Source organism: Corvus cornix, chromosome 1 (assembly GCF_000738735.6).
Source record: "Corvus cornix cornix isolate S_Up_H32 chromosome 1, ASM73873v5, whole genome shotgun sequence".
NCBI classification, from domain to species: Eukaryota; Metazoa; Chordata; class Aves; order Passeriformes; family Corvidae; genus Corvus; species Corvus cornix.
The window spans coordinates 42,250,529-42,273,982 of record NC_046332.1 but is presented as its reverse complement, the minus strand read 5'-3'; the positions used below and the strand labels follow the sequence as shown (position 1 = coordinate 42,273,982).

General features: G+C 38.1%; 1 protein-coding gene across 8 annotated transcripts in view; it reads right to left on the bottom strand.

Moving 5' to 3' along the window:
* Positions 1-23,454, bottom strand: part of GRIA4 (glutamate ionotropic receptor AMPA type subunit 4) — a 216,934-nt gene that overhangs the window by 134,528 nt on the left and 58,952 nt on the right. For all 8 annotated transcript variants that reach the window (XM_010400587.3, XM_010400583.3, XM_010400586.3 and 5 more), the window contains exon 3: positions 10,271-10,510. In XM_010400587.3, the coding sequence (XP_010398889.1) occupies positions 10,271-10,510 (240 nt within the window). The remainder of the gene's footprint in view (positions 1-10,270; positions 10,511-23,454) is intronic.

Here is a 23,454-nt window from a genome sequence, read left to right as displayed (position 1 = left end):
CATTATATAAAGGAGAATACTTTGTTTTTTACAGGAAGGATATCATTGAAGACCAAGATATCACAATGCCTTACTTTTATCAAGTTTCTTGACAAAGTAAACTGCTTTCTTTCCACTTGATTTGATTCATACATATCAAGCCATTTTATAACAGGCATCTGCAAATGCATTTCTCTGGTATGAGAGACTTCTTTGTCTCACAAAGCACACTCAAAAAAATGTTGCTTATTATTTTTCTGTGTTAAAGACTTGTTTATTATGTGTACATACGCTTGACAATTTTATTTAGTTTTTTTATTCTGAACTCACTACAGAGGAAATTTGGCACCAATACCTTTTATGAAATAAAAGCGTCTATATAGGGCCTTCCCAAGCGCACCGTCCCATGCTGATTGGACTCACCCTTAGGAAAGGGATGATCTAGGATACAAGTCCTTACTCCTAGAACAGTTTCTTTCTTTTTTTTTTTTCCCAGTGACAAGTTAACATAAAATGCATATTTGTTCCAAGGACCTACGCTAGCAACCAGTTTTGTATTCACAAGCCCTCTCTTTGGTGACACTCTCATCATTTATTTTGCCCAGATCTTCAAAACTACTAAATGTTCTGCTTGCCATTTGCAGATGAAGTCACACTGGAGCAAAATGTATGCCCCTTGTCCAAAGGAAAACATCCTGCAGCATCCAGGTGTGCATTAATATTAAAACCCACCAAGGTAGTAGTACAAAAGAGGGATTTTGAGACCCCAGGATTAAAGGACCCTTTGGTAACTCTCTTTCCAATTGCAAAATGCTAAATACCTCAAACATACATTGGAATTTTGGTAACAGAAGCAGCTGTTAATGCTGTTATCTGTAAATACTGGTGCAGGAAATTCCCTGTACAGAGGCAGAAATAGCATCTGTAGCACTGTGATAAGCAGTCAGTCATTTTAAAAGGATGTCTACGCTTCAACCACCCCTTTTGGAATTGACCAAAGACAATTTGTATAAATATGTATGCAAATAGGTTTCAGCAGTAATTTATGAGGGAACCACCTAAAATATATTCCATTTACAGGGAAAATGCATCTCAGAATAGTGAACATCTAAATACATCGGAAATGCATTCCTTACAGATGCAGAAAATGTAGTCCTAAAATCACAGATTGCATCGATGATAGGATGACAGTTCAATCATCTGAATTAAGAATGTGCAACTCCTGAAATGCCCTTATATACAAACACAGATTTACTCTAAAGCAGAATTACCTTTACTTCCTGCTCCTGCTCTGGAGAAGTAACTCACACTACACAAGGGATAAATGTCTCACAAATATGCCAAGGAGGGATCATGAAGAGTTAAATTAGTCTTATACATTTTTATTATTTTTTAAACAATAGTTGCATAAAAAATGGAATAGTATGTCTTGACCTTTGTAAGTCTGTATCTTGTTTATTTATTTTTATTTTTAAAAAGCCTGCTTTATACTGTATTAAAACTTGGAAGATTCATCTACACATAGATAATACTCCCAAACGACAAGCTAATTTTTCTAACTAAAATGCATTTAGAAACAACTTGGCACAAGTATTTGTTTTACATTCAGTATTACACTGGCACCACGTCTGGTCTCTGGCAGCATTGACTATACTCCCCTTTGTTTGCTACCACTCTGTGCTCCAGCGCTGAAGCCAACACCTGTGGCCATATAAAAGGCTACGTTCAGCAGCTGCAGGACTCGGATGTCCATACTGAAAGGAATTTCTAAAGCATAAGCATTTGGATGTGTGGCTGGCTTCCTCGTCTGAGTCTTTTTCAAGGCCCTCTTTGGCGGTCCACGCTGCTGGGTGCTGTATCTATCAACTGTCTGCAGTGTTACTACTGACCAGTGTGTAGTGGTGACATAGCACAGCCTCAGACTTAGAAAAGATGCACTTGGTTATGCTGATGTAAGGCTGCCTTCACTGGAGATAACTCTCTGCAGGGTTTGTCAAACATGATACCGATAGAGATACATGTAAAGAAGGGCAGGGTCTACCCTAAGTATGAATATGAAAGCTAATACCAGTGAACTGTAACACAAATTTCTGCTTAACACTTTGCTCTCTGAAAGTAATTTGTTTGATCCACAGAAAAGATGAATACAAGTCCAATCATTACATATATAAAAGATCTACTCTTATTTGGGATCAAATAATAATAAAATCAGAAATGTGCTCAGAGTTGCCACTTGAAACTTGTAAGAGCAGCTGAACTTAACTCTACTACTCAGAAAATCAAGAACAAAAATGCCAATACATGAGCTTTTTCCAGAAAAAAAGGTAGGAAGTCACTTTTTTTCTTAACCACATCCTTGTGTGGAAAAGCTCTTAAGCAAATGGAAACAGACACTCAGAATTACTGACCATACTGTCCCTGCTCCCAAGTAAATACAGAATGTGTGTAAAAACCAGATAAAAATGACATGTTTTCATTTAAAGGACTGTATTATATATGCAGGTAACAACAAATTAACTATTCTCTAATTCTCTGATATTATTAGAACAAGCCATTGGAAGTTGCAATGTTATTTACATTTGGATGTTGGATTATAAAAGCATATAGAAGTTACAGGCATAATCTTGAATTACACATGTGTGAAACTGAGATAAACGCTACTGAGAAAAGAACTTAGCTCTAAGGATTCTACTACACTGTCACAAACAAATCATTAGAAAGGGCAGAGCTGATTCACTGGCACGGCAACTTAAAAAGCAGTATTTAAAATTATCATGAGTCTCTTGTCTTCTCCATGACACCCACTAAGTCAGAATAAAGCAAAGCAAATTCTTCAGACTAGCAATATAATAAGCAGCAGTTTATTTAATGTTTTATGATTTATGTATTTCTATGGCATTTGCATATTAGGCTGCACTCTATATTCTCAGTGTTTGCCAGATGACCAAACACACAGAGAAGTTCTGATGCAGCATATTTTGAGCCACATCTTACATGGAATACTAAAGTTAGGAGACTCATCTGTACACTTGATGATCAGCTTTTGATTCTAATACCCACACTTTCTGTTAATTTCAACCTTGATCTAATGTTCAATCATTTCAGTCAATAAGAGGAGCATTTTTGTTAAATGAAGCATTCTGAAAACTCTTGGACAATTTTTCACATGTAATAAATTAAATGATGACCCTGCTGATTTACGAGAATTGCTTCTCTTTAGTGGTAAGACAAGAGAAAGATGGAAAGTCACAGTATCATTACTAATGCTGATTTTAGGATCCAGCTGCGTTTTAGTTTCACGTGTGCATTTATTACCTGAATTTTCAAGCTGCTACCACCTGCTAAGAAGATGAGGACGAGCTGGCATGTTGCTGGTATAATTATTAATGATCTCACACTGGCAAAACAAAATTTGCTGCAAGCCAATTAGTGATGGATAAAGCACATTGCTCTATTTCATAAAAAACACGGAATTTACTGTTACTGAGTATAGACAACAGTAGATCATAAGACAAACTTACTGCAGGTCTCTAAACTCACTGATATTTGACAAAACAATATTTTTCTGTGTTTTGTGTACCATTTCAGATTGGCCTGCATTAAATTACAATGTAACTTTGGTAAAAAACAAACACAGTGGTAGCTGGATCTCAGTATGTGTGACATTATGCACTACCCATGTAGAGTGTTTGCTGAAGACAAATAGCTTTTTATCAGATCTAGTGAGGAATATGGAAAAATTCAAACCTACAAACCATGATGTTAGTGCAGTCTAGTAAAGACTATGAGACCAGGTATTGAATGCTGTTTGTTTTATCAGTATTTCTTCAATGTCATGACAACACTGATCTTTATTTCACAAAAGTTTGGTACATAACTGCATGATGCAGGTAAGAACCTTCCTTTTTCAGTGGACCTAACCATGAACTTACGTTTCTTTTTTTATTGTCCAACATTTTGCCAAAGGTCAGTAGGATGAAAAATTCATACTGTGGGAATCCTACCAAATTCTTCCTGGTGATACTAATGAAAAAAGGGCCCAAGACCAAGTGGATGACTGCAATTGAAAAAAGACAGATTCCCCACATAATATTCTTCACAATCCAAGACATAACTTGTTTTTTTCAGGTTTACCTGAAACACTATGTGACATTATTTTAGCAGTTTAAGGCAAGAATGATGTTGGTTTGGGCTTAACAGTGCTATGCAGAAAAAAATTAATAAATAAAGAGCACTTGGGGTCAAAACCATTTTTTTTCAATATTTTGTTGTAAGGTCACCTGCAATTTGCTTTTTATGGTCCTTTTAACTTTTTTCAGAAATAAGAACCTTGACTCAGTATTTTTTTGCACATAAAAATGCAAGTTATATGTTTATATCACTACTGACTTTAGTAAGTCTAGCTCTTTCAATTGAGGTATTGAAATAACTTGCTATTATACTACCACTATTTTCACTAGTGAGTCATCAAAAAATTTGTTCAGAAGTGCAGTAAAAATATCAACTAAAGCTCGATGTAGGGTCAATTCTTTCAGCACCTAAATGCCCCGTTAATGATAACTTATTGAGTACCATATTATAATGATAGTCCTTCAACCTGGTTTTGCAGTGTTTTTATCTAGATCACTCAGAATATTTTTGATCTGATTTTTCAATAATAGAACACACTAAATGTTTTACAAAGGCTATATATATATATAATTGAATAGAAATAATATATTATTGAAAGTTGTTCCATAGTAGAAAATTAAGAAAATTATCTTTTCAGTGTCCCAAGTACTGTGAAGAAGCCATTCCCAATTTCCTAGAGACATGACAATTACATAAATAATCCTGAGGAGATATAAGAGATCATCTGAGGTGGGTATAGAAACGCAGATCACCAGTGCAGATATTTACTAACCTCTTCAAAACCTCTGAAGTGGTAACAATCTTACTCTCGTGGTAAGAATCTCATCAGATTATTCCAACCTAATTGAAGCATTTTTTCCTAGTAACACTTTAAATCTGCCTACATAATTCTATTTCTTGCCTTGATCTCATCAGGTACAAACGATTATTGATCTTTGCTTCTTAACTGTCCTACAATTAAGAAAATAAAGCAAAATCTCCATTCATAAAGCTTTTTCTAATTGGTCATGTCTTTTTTTTTTCTTTAAATATTCTTTCTCTTCACTGGTCCCTTGAAACTTGTATCTGTATATGGTGGTCAGTGATCACAGTGACATTCCAGCAATGGATTCTTGTGCCACATTTATACTGAAGGCCCTTGTTATAGCTGAAAACAGCATCTGGTGCTTTCAAAGGGCAAGGAAAAATTTTTTTTGAAAATTTTTGGTGTTTTCTTTTGCAGTGGAAGTCTCAACATGTGACACAGCAGCATGGCCAGCCGGGTGAGAGCGATATTCAGCTTTCACATCTCACACGCAACATTCTTTTTCGAAATTTCAGAATAACCAGTATGGCTTTCTGTACTTACATTACACTTAGGGCTCGCCACAACCCCTGAAACATATCTCATTGTACCAACGCTGAGACAGTTACTCTGCACTTTGTAGCTATGATTCTTCCCAGCTATGTTTATCCTTTACACCACCTTTATCACATTTCACCTTCTTGGTCTATCTATTTGGCAGGATCACTTTAAACCCTGAACCCTTTTTGTACCACTCATCCCTTGGCCAGGCTCACTACCCACCAAAGTCTTTTTCTGTGCTGTCATGCAAATTCAAAGACAAATCCCTTGCACCTCATTCGAGACCTGCTCCTACTTTTAAAATATGCCATAAGCAAAAATTTTGGGGTTATGGTTTCTGCTTTTCAAATTGCCATGCTGTAGTTGAACCTCTGTTTTCTATTTTTTCTGTGAGAATGTCAGGCCTGACGCAGTATCACTGGAGGTACTAATCATGGATACCCCAAACCTTATCCTTACTGCTGAGCCAGATGCTCTGCCAAAGGTGGAAGTTAGATTAGCCTGATAAACTGATTGTAAATAAACTCATAATCTCCCTCGAAATATGAGGGAAAGCTTTAAATTTCATGTACCATTATTTGCCTTTTCCAGACATCTTCTGCTCTCTTCTGGGACTCACTTATCCTCCATAAGTTCTTAGAGACAAAAGCCTAGAGATTGCTACTCTGTGTACTGTAGGATTAATTCTAACAGGCCACCAGTACTTGTAAACCCTTCTGCCAGGTTTAGATTGTCATAGAACACTTTCAACTTTAAAGGAGTTGCTATTAAAACACTATCCAGAAATGTGGGAAAATTAAATTTACTTTGTGCACAGTGAGCTATTTTTCCTCATCTGCAGCCATGACTGAGTTGGCTTCATGAACATGTATTTAAAAGGAGCAAAGGGGAAGAAAAAAGCATTAACAAGGAACATAAGCAGCCTCACACATGGTTCCTAATTTCTATAGAATATAACTATTTTATAGTCCTTGCCTCTGGTGAATCAACTGCTAGGCCAGCTGGTAGCTCTCCCCTTTGCGCTCCCACTCTTCAGACACAGTCTGGGACTGAAAACTCTTGCTGGGAAACACAGCTGAGTTCAAATGGATGCTGAAAATCTGTGAAAGCAGTTTCCAGCTTGTTGGCTGCCATCCTCCCTGGTGTCCTGTATGGCCCCATGCTGCTCTACAGCCCCTCTACCACTCTCCATCCAGGGACTCCTCAGCTCTGGGTAATCTCTGCAGTTTAACTGGCAACTTCAGCCATTCCAGCTCTCAATAAGGCTACACACAGTGTGGAAAACTAACACTGACCTCTTGCAGGCTCAATACTTGCATGTCTCAAATCTATATTGGATATTGGCAGTGCTAGGTGAATGGCTGGACTTGACCTTAAGGGTTTTTCAACCTAAATTATTCTACGATTTTTATTCTTGAACAGCTTCTCACATGTCACACAAACTCCTCTGGCCTTCTTTTGTGGTTTCAGGGTCCAAATTTTTCTTTCTGGTGCCAGAAAATGTTGTCACCAACTAGTGAAATCACACTACAGGCATACTTATGCTAGGTCAAAAATCCCATGGATTTACAGATACACAGCTCCACTTCATTGTATACCTCTTTTTAAATTAAATACCTCTCAGTCACAATAAAACAACATATATAAACTGAATGTTCTTGTGTTCTACTCATTTGGTGTTTTTCACTTAATTCCCTTTAGAGATAATATCAAATATTACCTGAACTTTTCTTTCCTGGTGGACTTCCCTTTCCTCTGGGTTTCTTAAGGAGGCACGGTTTTTGTTTCAGCCCTTTCCTACTATGCTTTGCATAACTCAAATAAATGTTCTTCAGCGTGCTTTTTCCCTGCCCTGTGTTCCTGGCACTTTGCTGTTAATATTAATTGTATTAAGCATCGGGTCATAATTAAGCCTTTTTGAACCTGAAAGGAGGATAAGAGAAAGAGAAACGTATTGAAACAAAAGAACCCTTCAGGCTTTAGCCTTCTGTGTCACTCTTTACTTGCTCACTTTCCCATGTTAAATAATGAGCTGAATTTTCCTTCATCTTTCTCTTAGGTCTAATGCCTCTTGCAAAACCTGCTGTCCTTTTCCATAATGTCCCCTGCTAGATCCAATTAATTTTGTATTTTTGCCATTCTTCCTAGTATCTTCATTCTGTCACAGGACAGTGATTTTCCAGTCTGTGAGTTTGGCAGAACATCAGAAAGGGAGATTTAACATAATAGCTGAAGCCACCACCTCATCAGAGTTTGTGAGGTCCAAGACTGCTACAGGGTATAACCCCAGGTGTGGTATGTGGGAATGACTTGGAGAGATGCAACAAAAGTGCATTCCTGGCCTGAACTGAAATCTTAACATAGGTGTCTCCAGCAGTACAGAGACTGGCATTCTGCAGGGAGCTGAGGGGCTGTCAAAAAGATGAACAGAATGATGCAATAGAGAAACCTACCCTGAAAATATGATTTAATTGTTCAACCCCCAAGAGTGAGCAGCAACCAAGTCACATGCAACAGAACCAAGAAGAAGGCAGGACAGAAAGGCTGGGAAAGCAGGTCTGAAAGCAACATTATTTGTCCACCACTGCTGCTGAAGGTTTGCCCAAGTGTATTTTGTCATTCTACCTTCTGTGAAGGACTTCTGCCTTTTACAATACTGACAGCTGCTAAATACTGCCTTCTTCACAGTTTGCTACTGTGTCAGGCTGGAATTTAGGCTTATTGCTTACCTTCCCCCATAAGAGCTTATTCATAGCTTCCCACTTAAGCTGCAAATATCAATTTGCAAGCCCAGCAACAAAATGCTGAGAGGGTTCACCTTCCTTCAATTTGCTTCGATGGGACTGCTCAGACAGGGAGACATCTGGCAGGTAAAGGAAGGATCTCTGACAAAAATATGGACAGGGTTAATTTCTGGCCTCACTGACAGAGATTTTTACGACTCAACATTAATGATTTTTTTTTCTTTTTCCAGTTACTCTGATAGTAAGGTGATGTTTACTTTTTTTTTTCAACCGTATCTCAGGTCCACATTGAAATTTTGTCTTGTGTAAAGGTAGTGAAAATTTACTCAACAATGATGTGTCTTTACAGTATTCTTAATACCAAAAGATACATTGAATCTTACTTTCTCCTGCATGAAACTGCATCACAAGACCTATCCAGAATTTGAGAGACTACCCAATGTAGTGTCCCCTGAATCCAAGCTGGAAAATGTCATGTCTTTATCAAAGACATGCTGATGAGTTCAGAGTTGCTGAGTTCAGTGCCATAAGAATTAATTATTAACTGTGCTGTTACAGACCGTGTGCTGAAACTGTCCTTGGTGTGATATCACATGCTTAAAAATAATGCCTCAATCTAATTAAGTGTGTGAATTTAGATGAGAAAGGTAACTGCAGGTTGTGCACTTCTTTTCTGTTGAACTTGCAGGACCACATCTGTAATTACGTGTTTGTTTTCTTTTTACCCATAACTACATCTTGAGTAGAAATGCGTTTAAATTCTGCCATATTTTCCTCTTTCCAGCTATCTAATCTATTCTATAATGCTTCCTAGAACTTCATGGGTCCAGCAAGCATTAAAAAAATAATTTGGTAAAAACAACAAACAAACAATTATGATACAATACAAACTCTTTCATTTTCTTACATTATTCATTTTGATTCAAATTCAGGTATTTAGGCAGCATATCAAGGTAAAAACTCACTGAAATGTAGTGCTTGTATATATGAGAAAATTAACTTCTATAGCCACAATCAAATAATTAAACAGATTTAGTTAGGTCAGTGTAATTCCCTATTTCTTCTGTAGAGTAATTATACTGGAATAAAGCCACTTTAATTCTGGAATAGACTGTCCACATGGGGAACTATATTGAAACAGCTGTAGTAAAATAATTATTTGACTAGAGATATGCTGCACGCTTCCCCCCTGTAAGCAAGCCATCAACATAAAAATCTTGCCTCTTTCACAGAAGCTCTGCTATTTTGGCTCGATCCTATTCCACAAACAACGGCAGAGGACTTTCCCAGCAGAATGAACACACAACTTGGAGAACAGCTTTTACCTCTCAATTCCTCACTGAGTGGTGAGGTGCAGTAATGCACTTACAGTTTTTTACCAGTTAAACAGTTCTGAGATGCTCTGGGATGTGGAATGGAAACTGTGGATAGAAAATGCACCCTTTTCTGTAATTAACTACATATTTTATAAAAGTGTAGTCCTTCACAGAGGTAACTCCAGATGAAAGGAGTAGAAGATGGGCTGCAGCAGCACTCCCTCCCTCTGCTGGCCTGTGGATACCTTGTGCCTGGTAGGCATTGCCTCTCACCTCCACTACTCTGGCACAGCCTGAGGGCAGAGCCTTTCTCTGCCTTGAGCTTCCAAAGCTTGGAAGTCCCATAGGCTCACTCCCATCTCAGCTTACAGCAGTGCAGAGGCAGAGAAGTGGCCATTCCTCTCTACTTCTTTGTGCTGCTGTCACTTACGAAGTGAATTGAAGAGTGAATAGAGCTGTAACATTCTGATTATTGCACCGTGCTTTTGTTTAACTACCATTAGTTGTACGATTTTAGTATTCTAGACTTAAAGCATAGGCTTTGGCTGGTCGATTACATACTATGTGAATCCAAGACCCAATTTTTGCAGACAAAGGATTTCTTCCTTCAGCCACACACCTACTCAGTCAGAGATATTTCACCTCAAAGGCCCTTTAAAATTTGGCTCCCCAAGCTCTCAATAGGACATAAAAGTTCACAGCTCTTGCAGAAGTCATTTGAACGACAAAGATAAGAAAGCTGGGTCACAACTTACCTCGATCTGTGTCATACAGGAAAACAAAGCGGTTCCATTCATAATGATCCAGCAAGCTCAGGAGGGCTCCCCTCAGGGATGGCCGCAGCTGCAGCACGAACTGACTCTCACCCTCCGTGGGGAAACTTGGCGTGATAAGGGAGATGTGCAAGGCGCTGCAGAATGAGGTCAAGGTATGTACTGATCTCTTATCATATAGTCCAAAAATGGCAAAAACTCCTCTAGAATACTGGGAGCAAACTGAAAGAAAGAAAGAAAGAAAGAGAGTTTAAGTAGTGGCAGAATCTGTAAATACGTACTTACACATTCAAACATCCCCATATTTTTAATTTGAAGATTTGCAATTCTGCCTGTACAGTTAAATTAAATTTTCACATGTGTTTTCTTCTGGAAACCAATAAATAAATAGCTAAATAGCATTTTGTGACTTTCTGATCCCATTCATTGAAGCATCTATAGTGGTTTTGCTCGAAAATAAAATACAAAATAAACAACGTGTATTTTTGCATACCAGTGAAAAAATCAACATATAATGTTTTAGCCATAGCTCTGCATACTATCAGGCATTTCTATTACCTTTAACTGAAAAATTTTCACATTCTAAAATGTGAAAGTTATCAAAAAAATGTTACTGACCTTGTAAGTGAAATCTGGACATTCTGAATTGTAACAATGTAGAACCTTTGTTCCCTTTTAAGCAGGAAGTCCTTGTGGTACATTAAAACACTTCTAGAGACATCGAGTAAAAAAAACCTACTTCATGAATAATGTCCTTGACTTTAAGAGGGCAGTTTAAGTAAAACATAGTAAGTCAATGTGATCACACTTTTTCCCCAGCCCTTTTGTTTCTACCCTGTGCTACCCGAAAACCAGAAAACAAATGACCTGAATATATATTCTGAGTTCTGATTTGCTCTTGGACTCATTTAAGACATAGGGAAGGACTTCTATTGATTTCATCAGACTGGGTAAGGACTTTACTGATCTCTGCACATAAAAGCAGGCATATGGGTATTTTCTTAAGCAAATACTGCATTTCTATCAATTTATAAAGGGTCTAATGAAAAACATCCCATTCCTTTGAAGCACAAATCAAGTTATTGGAAACTGTGTGATCATTAATAGTGTTACCTATCCCAGAATCACAGAAAATGGAGAAAGGAACAGTCAGTTAGGGGATCATCATATACAAGTATGTGTATCTCCTATGCTCTCCTGATCCAGATTCTCTCTTCTCACAGTCCATTCTTACATGTTGCCTAAACACAGGAAAACTTAAGAAACCCTCCCACTAGCCTGGAGGTCACAATCATTCTGCATGTGCAGTGCAGTCAGGGTACAGTGTACACCCTTAGCAAATTCAAATCAGTTCAGCTTTAACTTTTTTCACATTACATTTACTGCATAAAGAGCTAAAAATACAAATTGTGCATTTTTCTCCTAAGATTTGGGTGATTTACCCAGTTCTGATGTCAGAACTGGGGTAAGTGGCTTGAGGGCAGTTTTGCGATTTTATGTGCTCCTCCACTGCTATGGCTCCCATCCTAACGATTTTTATAGCCAGACTGTATATCAGTAAAGCTTTTTCAAAAACTTTCTTCCTTTCCCTAAGCTCCCCTTCAATATGCACATTTCTTATAAACCCTCTCAGTATTTTCCTTTCTGGACCACACAAAACAGATTCCCACAGACCCCTCAAACTGGCATTTGCCAAATTAGTGGCTTGCCGTTCCACTAGTCATCACAGGCAGTGTTGCTCTCTGCTTTCCCAGCTCCATCTCATCTTGCTTGAACACAGATGACCAAAATGCTGAGAATTTCAGCTGAAGGCTTTCTGCTTCTTTTTACATTATTCCCCCATCTCTACCATAAAGTATTTTTGCTGACATATCCTAAGACAACACTGTGTTTTTCTAACTCTGAACCTCAGTGATGGCTGATGACCATGTTGGGATCAAAATTCTGCTCCTTCTTCCTTCTGGGCCATTTGCAAATGATGCATTTCTGCTTACAGCACAGAATTTTCATTAGTCACTATTATTCGTTTTCCATCATGTCACACTTATTACCATACTCCTCAAAATTATTTACTTCTATGGTTAAAGTCTTAGTCTGCTCTGTTTGATGTACTTATCTCCTTCTCCAGCAAATTCCATCATTGTACCCTGACTTTTCAGCTCTGTGTCTGCTACAAAATTAGACACTTACTATCTTCCTCCTGTAATTGTGCTTCTCCAGCCTGGTACCTCCTCTTCCACCAAAATTTGTTGCCATCTTCTCCATTGTTTCGTGCTTGCCTTTTGACTCCATTTGTCCCCATTTCCATAAATCACTTCTCTTAAGAGCATGTCTATTTTATTACATTCTCTTCGAAATTGGAAGATAGAGATCAATCCTATACTGTCTACCTTAGGAACTTCTGGTTGCATTTTATGCCATTTTCAGTGTACATCCATATTTTAAAGCTTTCTTTCCATCAAAATCTGTTCTATAACTTCACTGATCATACATATCACAACTTACTTAACAGGTCTAGTAAGAGGCACTTGTAATTGCATCTGCCCTTCAGTAAACCAATTCTTGAAGAACCAGGGAAGAAAGATGCAATTTCCCTGTTCCCATTTGTCATCACACCTCTTTTAAGATCAACATTCTCCTTGAGTGAAAATCAATATGAAATATCTATCAGCTTAAAATCTCCAAACCAGATTTTTCTGCTTTTCTGTCCCATCATCAATATAGAACAGCTTTAATTATTTTCCTATTTCCTGTACTTTTATTTAAATATGTAAATGACCTTCTACTGTTGTTTTAATGTCCTTTAAAAGTTTCATTTTTCAGTGGAACTTAGGCTCTCATTTCTGAAGCAAATCTCCTTTATAGCTCCTTTTTCTAAAAAAACCCCAAAACTTTCTTATTAATAATCCTTTTTAAACACTTGTTTCTTGTATCTTCCTTCTATAATCATTCATTCAGTCACATCCTGTACATTATCTTCCTCTGCAGAGGGATTTCTCTGTGTTTTACAAATATTTCTGTGAGGATATGGCAGCCTTCTCTATTTTTAAACACAGTTCAATTAACCCTGACAACTGAAATAATTGAACACAAACCTCATGTATGTAAGTGGCAGTTACTTAATGTGTTTCTTGTTTAGACAAAATCCTTCCTAAGGCTCCTTGTTGTTGTACTTTGCACTTTTACAGCGGCACAGAGTACTTCTTGTAATACACGGTCCTTACAGTAGGAATCCACATGATGAAAAATTCAAGAAATCAATGCCAAGCTGTGAAATTGTACACTTAGTGGAGTTAAAGCTTGAATTCATTCTCAGGATGGAGAAAAAAGTCAAACTTGAAATTTCATTAAATAACATTATATGACCCTGAAGTACTTATAACTTAAAGTAACAGAATAATAATTCTTCATGTTCAAAGGAAACTATCCTTGCCACAGTCTAAATCCAAATGTGATAAAACATTATCTGAGTACCATTAGAGTCCTGAAATAGCCGATCCAAGAAAACTTGTGCTATTATACTTGAGATCAAGACTGGGAAGTAACTGAAGAGTGTCCTTCTTTGCTCCTTGATAAGAAAAAATGCTAAGATGAGGGTTATGAGAATTTTTTCTTACTCAGTACAAAACCCCCAGAGAGGAAAAATGCCTGTGACACTATGGAGATGAAGCTTTAACATATGCAGAGATGCTGCAACACTCCTGAATCAATTTTACAGTAATCAGCAGCGACCACAAAAATCAGCAAAGCCAGGAGGATTTGCATTCCGACTCATTACTGCTCTCAGAAAATGCCTCCAGGCAAACATGACTACCTGGATTTCCCAGTTCTTTTTCCATTTCTCTTACACTTCTAAAGGCATTTTACTTATTAAAAATGCACTAAATTATGCTTGGTAAAACAGTTGCATATTAGCATTCTAAGAAAATTTTGTTCAAGATATTTTCCCTCATAAATATAAAGCAGTGACAAGAACATTTTTATGAGCATACTTTGAAAAATATTGAATAATAATTTGTCTTTAAACCAGATATCTCTTCATAGCTGACAACCTACTATCTGTATTACACATACTATTTTCTCCTGCAGATTTTTCAGTGCCATTGGTCTCACCACAGATGAGATGAATGCAGAGGTCAGACTCATAGAATCATAGAATGGTTTGGGTTGAAAGGGACATTACAGGTCATCAAGTTCCAATATTCCCTATCATGGGCATGGACACCTGCCACTAGATCAGGTTACTCAGCACCCCATTCCACCTGGTCTTGAACATCTCCAGGGATGGGGAGTCCACAACCTCTCTGGGCAAACTTTTCCAGTGCCTCACCACCGTCACAGTGAAGAATTTCTTCCTAATATCTAATCTAAACCAACCCTCTTAAAGTTTAATACCTTTCCCCCTTGTCCTGTCACTACATGCCTTTGTAAATAAACTCTCTCCATCTTTCTTGCAGGCTCCCTTCAGGTACTGGAAGGCTGCAATTATGCCTCCCTGCAGCCTTCTCTTCTCCAGGATGAAACCTGGTTCTCTCAGTCGGGCTTTACAGGAATAGCACTCCAGCCCTGGGAACAACTAAGTGTTCCACCTCTGGACTGACTCCAACTGACTCCTCCCTGTGCTGGGACCCCAGAGCTGGATGCAGCACTGCAGGTGGGGTCTCACCAGAGCAGAGCAGAGGGGCAGAATCCCCTCTCTGGCCCTGCTGCCCATGCTGCTTTGGATGCAGCCCAGGATACTTTTGGCTTACTAGGTTGTGAGTGCTCATTGCCGAGACATGCTGAGCTTCTCATCCACCAACACCTCCAAGGCTTTTCCCCAGGGCTAGTCTGAATCCTTTCTCCACCCAGCCTATTCCTCTCAGAACAGACTCCAGAAAAAAACATTGCAATGCACCTTAAATAGCCAAGATTGTGCTGATACAGTCGTTGTAATATGAATGAGATGTGTTCTTTTCTAGCAGATTGTACTACGTGGTAGTACAATCACTTTAAAAGAACAGGTGACTCAGAGGACCTTCAGTTAAGAAAAGATATCATAATGCCAAAATGGCAAAAATTGTATATACTGAAGGGTTTACTGACACACATGGTCAAGTCACAGTAGTCTTCTTTCTCTGTAAGAGAAATACTTTCCAAAGTTCCTGCTATTGTTCTAAAGACAAGTCCCTAACAAAACAAAAATCTTACCCTGAAAAATGAAAAGCAAAAAATTCCAACAACTTCTTATTTCCAAGTTATATCCAGATAGTTTAAATCCTCTAAACAATATATTTACAAAGAATAAGGAGTGTACAGCTGGTCTGCCAACAGTGTTAGTTTTGCTCAGCAGTGAACAGGTACCAGATACAGGAACCATATATGTAGGAATCTGGAAGACCTGCAGCCTAACACCAAGCAACATGGCAGATGCTGCTTCAGAGTCACGACTCGCTGACCCTGAGTGTTCCAGGACACAGGTTCTGGAATGAGCATTTTAAAATGCTTTTCCCTATGTTTTCAACACCTGTGTGGGAAGCCCTGGCACAGTTAGCTGTTACAGATATACTGACAGACACCCACATCTGTTATAAAAACCCAAATTATGGAAGCACCCAAATTGAAAGACTCAAGACTAGTTTACATTGTGGAAGTTTTCAGATATGAGGACAGTCTTTCATTGCTGTCTCTTCCATTCCTCCTATGCTTTGACATCCAGACAGGGATTAGGAATTATGATTGGTCAATGACAATTTGTGTCTGACTCTCCTTCCTCCTCAGGCTGCACTCTTTCACTGCTCCTATGCAGTGTTTTTTATCCTTTACTAAATGTGTTATCACAGAGGTACCACAGCATCACTGACATGCTCAGCTTTTACCAGCAGCATGTCTGTTTTGGGGCTGGCTGAAAACTCCCTCTGTCTGACATGAGAGTGGCCCCTGGCATCTTCTCACAGAGGCTGCCCCCATAGTCCCCTTCCCCCAGCCAAGGAGGGGCAGATGCTGATCTCTTCTCTGTGGTGCCCAGTGACAGGACCTGAGGGAATGGCCTGAAGCTGTGTCGGGGGGTTTAGGTTGGGTATTAGAAAAATGTTCTTCACCCAGAGGGTGGTTGGGCACTGGAACAGGCTCCCCAGGGAAGTGGTCACTGCACCAGCCTGACAGAGTTCAAGGAGCATTTGAACAATGCTCTCAGGCACACGGTGTGACTGTTGTGAATGGTCCTGTGCAGGGCCAGGAGCAGGACTTGATTATCCTTGAAGGTCCCTTCCAACTTAGCTTATTCTACGATTCTTTGATCTGGTAAACTTCAGAGAGCAACAAATTTAAAAAGTATATTTAGGGAGTCACATTTCCTTGCCACCATAATGGCACATGAAGACTTTCATTTGAGGTGTGTCTGCAATGCCATCTGTGGTCCATGTCTTCATGGGTCACAGTCATATACACTATTTTTTGTTCAGCTGCTGTGCACCTGCCAGCACTGATGTAAAAAATACTGTGTGAATTTTCCTAACCTAAAGAACTCCTTCCAAGAGGAACAGCCTACCCATATGGAGATGCAAGCTCTACATATGAGATGAAGCACAGAAGGGAGAATCATTTAATTTAAATATGAACCTGCCTCACAAGGTCAAATGATTTATCAACTTATGTCTGTGAAAGCTCTGACATCTGAGATGAGATTAAGCAGTATTTCTCAAATAGCTTTGAGATTGGCATTTCTTGTTAAAATGTCCAAAGATCTTTCTGTTCATTTTGCACAGATCATCCCAAAAATCTCTTTGTCCTCTGTGCTCTCGGATCCACCTCCTCCTGATCACTCCACTGACCTCCACCTCCTGGAAGATGACACAAGGCTAGCTAGAGCTCTGGAACTAAAATACAAATGATCTAAATTCATCCCTCTGCAGTTTTAAACTATCTTGCACCCAAATCCAGTACAGATTTGATACACATATGCTCTTCCTCAGTTGTGTTTGAGACGGCTGATTTAATACTAAATTATGCTCTTGCATTAAGAAAAATTCCCAACACTGAGACAAACTTAATGAGATGAACTAAATCACTGATATAAGATGACAGACAGGATTATAAAAGAGAAAACAGTGTTACATAAAGTGGCTAGATGAAAAAAAATATACATGTATTAGGACCAGTTTACTACCATCTTAAGAACGGTCTGGAGTAGAGTAGGATAAATACCTCTAAATAGGGTCATCCAAAATAGGACAAAAGGGAAACAAGGAGTTTTTTTACACATTATATAGTTAATACATCCAACAACATCCAACAAAACCCTATTCATGTTCTGTTTATATTCTGCACCCTCTAAATCATCATGTACCTTTGTCTTTTGATCACAAACTCCTTCAAGAAAATTAATTATCTTGCATTTAGGAGACATACATCACATGTCAGGTAGCAACATATCTAAAGCATTATAACCAGAAATAATATCACAGCATTACTTTAACCAAAACCAGCTTATTGCTCTAAAATTTAACACTGTATTAGTGGTTGAGGTGAACAAAAAGATATTACATTAAGATAGTTCCAGCTTTAGAAATAAAAAAATAAAAAAACCCCCCAATGAATCACAAGTACTACCCCCTTGAGTATTTATTCCTCTCAAACATTTGTCCTCCTATAGTAAGATATTGCATAATGAGAAGTCTGGTATGTTGGGTACTGAATCTCTGAAACTAAATCAATCCCCTGGAGCAAGTCACTTTGCATTCCCATGTCTCAGTTTTCAAGGTTTAAACTGTCTGTTCTATTGGGGACTATAAGCACTTGACAGGAAGGCCAGCCTCCTATTAGATATCTGTAAAAAGTTTAGCACAATGGTCCAACTGTCTCAAGTGCTTCAGAGTGCTAGCCCAATGTGTATGAATGTTATACCTAGTGGACACATATCTTGCAGTTCCATAGTAAATTCTGAACCCCTAAAAACACATAAGCCTTTGTCCTAAAGGTCATTGTGTTTGGTTGTATGCATAAGATTAAGCAGGTACTAAAAAGTGTGCAGGAGTAGTTAAATGGAGTTCAACAGACAGATCCATCAAACACAGCAAATTCAGGAGTGTTTTTTACTCACAGCAGTGGGTTACTTCTAGTACTCTCTTCTAAGTGACTTACCAGCTCATTTAAAAATACTCTCCTAAGAACAATGAAAGCCTTGGTTTAATGTGCCAAATCAAATGGTAATTCGGGAAATGCAATTCTGTTTGTTCAGCTGCAGATGTGAGAACATTGAAAAACAAGATTCAAACTTACTACATTTTTTAATTAATTGTTACATTTCCAGAAATCATTTTTGTGAATTGTCTCTAAAAGACTATTTCTGCTCAAAGACAATTCCTGAAACAATATCAGAAAGTGAAAGTGCATTTCTTGCCTATTGAATGGAAAATGGAATCGAATTAGCTTAACTAACATGCATGGTATTTTCTTCTTTTAAAATGGATTTGAAGATTGTAATATGGTATTTTGTGTACAGTGTCTTATACCAGATCACTAAGCTACAGAACATTAACTTTAGAGGGTTTCCCTGAGGGACACTCAGAATAAAAGAGAAGACCATTGAGACCAGCCAAGACTGGCTTGCAGATCCACCTGCTGAATTCTTCTCCATGCTTCATACGGAGGCAAGACTGTCTCTCCAGAAATTAATACATTGATTAAAGTTTCCTCCAAGCCAATTGCAAAAGAAGTTGTGCAAAAAGCATTTGTGTCTTTGTATGTAAACAGGGGCACAAAGGGAGAGTGTAGGAGTCTGTCTCACCTGGTTCTTACCACCCAAAAGTCAAGGGTTTATTTTCTAGGGTTTTTTTTCTGTCTCTAAAATAGAAAAAAAGTATATTCCAATGACAGACCTTAAAATGGGTGATAAATTAAGTGTACTGATTTATCCACTAGAGGTACCTTTCCCTTCTTAGCTACAAAAGGAAACTACACAATTATGAAAGGCTTGGCACCTACATTTAGATAGATGGATTTAAGATTGTTCCCAAAATCTCACTTTAGGAAAAATACCTCTGTATTTTTAATTCCCTCTCCATCCCTAGATTCAATCTGATTTGGAGCTAGCCTTTTCTGAGGGCCATCTCATTTGACTGACACAGATCCCTTGCAGCCAGGGGCTGCAGGTATTTCTCAGAGATCATGTATGTCTATTTTCCTAAAAAGCGCTGACAACTCTCATTTCTTGATAACGAACAAAAGTAGCTTGTCTGTTCATAAACTTTTGTGAGGGAAACTGCTTCAATCCTTAAATAATTTCCATCTGAAAACTTGAGCACCACTAAAGTATTTTACTTTCATTAGTATATAATTCCACATAGTTTAAATCAAATGGAATGTTTGTATAGAACAAGAAAAAAATTTCCACTGGGTTTATTTACAAAATTTCTTTTTCCTCTGTGCCTTGGCTAATTTCTTTGATAGAACACCCCTCACGAATTTCACATTTGCTGAATGCTACCAAATCTTTTCTCATTTTTTAAAGCACTTTACTGCTCTGTCTACAATAAATCAACCAGTCTTTGTGCCTTTGTCCTCCAGTCCTGTGCACTCCATGGATCTGATATTTATAGCTATCTGGCAATGCACATACACGTGTGTATCCCTAACTCTGCCAAAACTTTCTTTTTGAAAGCTCTCCCATAGAGAATCCTCATGCAGCATTTACCTTTCATAGCCACATGAATGAGAATCCACATCAGTACAGGAGTTCTTTTTTGGCTGTTTTTAAAAGCTGATAAAAATATCAGTAACATGTGAGACTTCCAGGCTTTTCAGAACTACAAGTTTTTTAAAAAGTTAAACATGATAGGAAGTTCCTATGACACTGGCAGGTTTTCTCAAGGACAAAATGTCCAGAGCCACCTTTGAAATTTTTTTTCCTGCTTCAGGATAAAAGCTTAGAGAGGCATAACAGATTGCATGGAAATTAGACTGGACTACAGTAAAAAACTGGTTTATGGAATCAATCGTAAAATTCCCAGTTGCTTAATTGAGGTGAACATTTCAACTCTGATACTGCTGGTGGTCAGAGATCTTCTTGCAAAATCCTATCACCTTTTCAGTTTGCCAGCTGAGGGAAAAGTCACCCTCATTAAATGAATATCTAGAGAAATCATGTTTGATAACTTATCTAGATTGTCTGTGTGATTAAACATTTTTTGCTTCTCTGATTAAACATTGTCTCTCTTTCTTGGAGAGATTCATTTTCTTACGAGACATATTACTTCTTTCAGTTCAAATTTGAACTTCATCCAAACATTTCTTTATAGAGAAAACAAATTACTTTGCAGCTTGTTTTTCCCCTCAAAATCTAAGATTTTATAAAACCTTCCCCCATATCCTATTTTAATGAGACAAAGCAAAGAAAATATGAATTTTGTTTTAAGAAGTAACCCTTTGATGGCCCACTTCTTTACAATGCTAGCCTCCATTTTTTTAAAATTTATCTTGAAAAGGGAAAAAATAGGCATATTTAAAAATATGCTTTTCTTTCCAGAAGAAAAAGAGCTGAAAAAACCAAATCAGTTTCATCAATTTTAAATAGCATGGTGTCTTATGAAGTGTGCAGTTGATTACATAAAGACAGCTTTTTATACATAGCTGTGCTACCACAGTTTTTTTTTACACATAAGAAGAACTATTTGTAGTTTACAGAAAAAAATAGAGACAATTTTTTCTTAATTTTGGAGAAATACACAGTAATTTTGCAGTACTCCTGCCAGCAAAACTGTCATTGACAGGAATTAACTGAATTTAATTTGAGATATGAGAGGCGAAGCCATACAATATGGCTCCTGACCTAAATTGTTTTGATGAACGCCTTACCATAATTTATACCTCAAATACTGTTCTCCGTTTGGGGGCTCACTGCCAGAAAGACACTGAGGGGCTGGAGCGTGTCCAGAGAAGGGCACCGGAGCTGGGGAAGGGTCTGGAGCACAAGTCCTGTGAGGAGCAGCTGAGGGAGCTGGGGGTGTTTAGCCTGGAGAAAAGGAGACTCAGGGAGGACCTTGTCACTCTCTACAGCTGCCTGAAAGGAGGCTGTAGCCAGGTGGGGGTTGGCCTCTTCTCTTGGGTAACAGGTGGCGGAACAAGAGGAAATGGAAAGTTGTGCCAGGGCAGGTTTAGATTGGACATTAGAAAAATTTCTTCACTAAAAAAGTGGTGCCCAGAAGTGCCACAGAAGTGATTAAACCTCCATCCCTGAAAGTGTTCAGAAAACACGCAGCTGTGGCACTTTTGGACATGGTTTAGTGGTGGACATTGCATGTTATGTTTATGTATGGGCTCAATGACCTTAGAGGTCTTTTTCCAACCTATATTATTCTATAATTGTATTAAATTTGGGGGGAGGGGATTTCCAATGTTATTATAAAGATCCATCATCTTCTAACAAGAGCACATGCCAGAGCATCCTAAACCATACCCTAGATTTTCTCTTGAAAGCACGTTTTCCTAATGTACTGGTTTGTTGTATCTCTTCCAAGAAGGTTGGCCTTGTGGTCTTAGAGGTCTTTTCCAGCTTTAATGATGCTGTGATTTTCTAACTCACATTTTGAACCAATGTTGCTTCTTTATGTCAAATGTCGTGTTCTAATTTTACTGAACTGAAAAAACCCCATGAACACCACGGTAATTTGAGGAAGCTCAAGAAAAGCATTTCTTGAAATACTGAGGAAGCTTGGTACAACGCTTCCATGTGACTTTAAAAGGGGACTAGACATTTAACTGCTCCCTCTGGCTTAGGAAATATCTCCCCAGACCACTGAAAAATCTGGCAAAGGAAGAAATAGAAGGCAGGTAATCATGAAAGATGTAACTAAATTGGTCCAGTGTGAAGATTCATTCCAGCATGGTTTTCGTTCAAACTTGACCGAAGATGTTATTTTTTGTCTGTTTTGAGATTTATATTTAGAATTAAAGTCTGTCCTTAGGGAAGTGATGTCATTTGATTCATCACTAGAACTCTGTTGTTCTTTTGTTGGTGAGTATGTTTCTCAAATTCTTATTCTTCCACCTTAACCTTCCAGGCAACACATGTTGTCCCCAGAAGTGCCGCGATCTCTGTCCAGGCTTTTGAATGTGTTGGCCCAGGTGGGGCTGGGATTCTACTTCTTTCCTCAGTAGCTGATTTCACATCATCAAGAGTTCCCTCACCAGCAACTTAAATTATTGTTTACTTTGATTCATGCTATTGTGCAAGGGTATAATCTTAAATAATTTTTCCCACTTTGCCGTTTACTATTTAGAATGAGTGAAGCCATGGTTTCCTTTTGGCCTCAATAAGATTAACAGACATTCATCATATGATGTTGAATAAATAACATTAAATAAAACTCTGCTTCCTTGGTCCCTCTTAGATCTGAGTATCTTTTAAAGATCCAGAAAACATGGTTTCTAATTTCTGAAAACAATTTTCATGTTAAGAGGATATGTGTGATGAAAATCTTACCTGGTTTTTTTTCCCAATTTCCCATGGGTTAAAAACCACTATTAACTAATTACACATACTTTAACTTGAAAAAAAGCATTTTCATTAATTTCTTTAATCCCCATAACTGGGATTTACATATGAAAAGTTTCTGAATACTTTCGAAAAAATGTTGTCCTTCCATTACTTCCTTCCTCTTGACAGTAGGAAGCATAACTGGAAACCAGCGTTACTGTCGGATAAATGGAACATGCTAGCACATCATGAGATCATATACAGCTTGATCAGAGAGACAAAACTCTTCAGAGGATCTAGAAACAAAATTCTGCTGCTGCCTTCTGCAGCCTGTGACTAGGTATTGGCAGGACAGCAGTTGCTGACAAAGTGCACAAGGCTCTTCTGAAGCTATTCTCCAGTCAAGGAGTATCTTCTGCACTGTCATTTCAGGGATTGAGATATATCAAGTGCCAATTGTTCTACTAGTTTACCCACATTTAAGGACCTTTTATTTACAGTGGATGAGAGATTTTCATGCTCCCATGAGTTTTATTCTGTGACAGTGCAAGTGTGTTCTGAAGAGTAAATAAATTTTTTAAAAGATGTGAAATTTACTTTGCCAGGTACATATAAAATGTACTTCATGATTATTTGGATCGTTTCTTCTTCCACATGAGGATTGGTAATGATGGCTTTTTCAGAACTTAGGTGCTTCCAACAGCCCAGAATT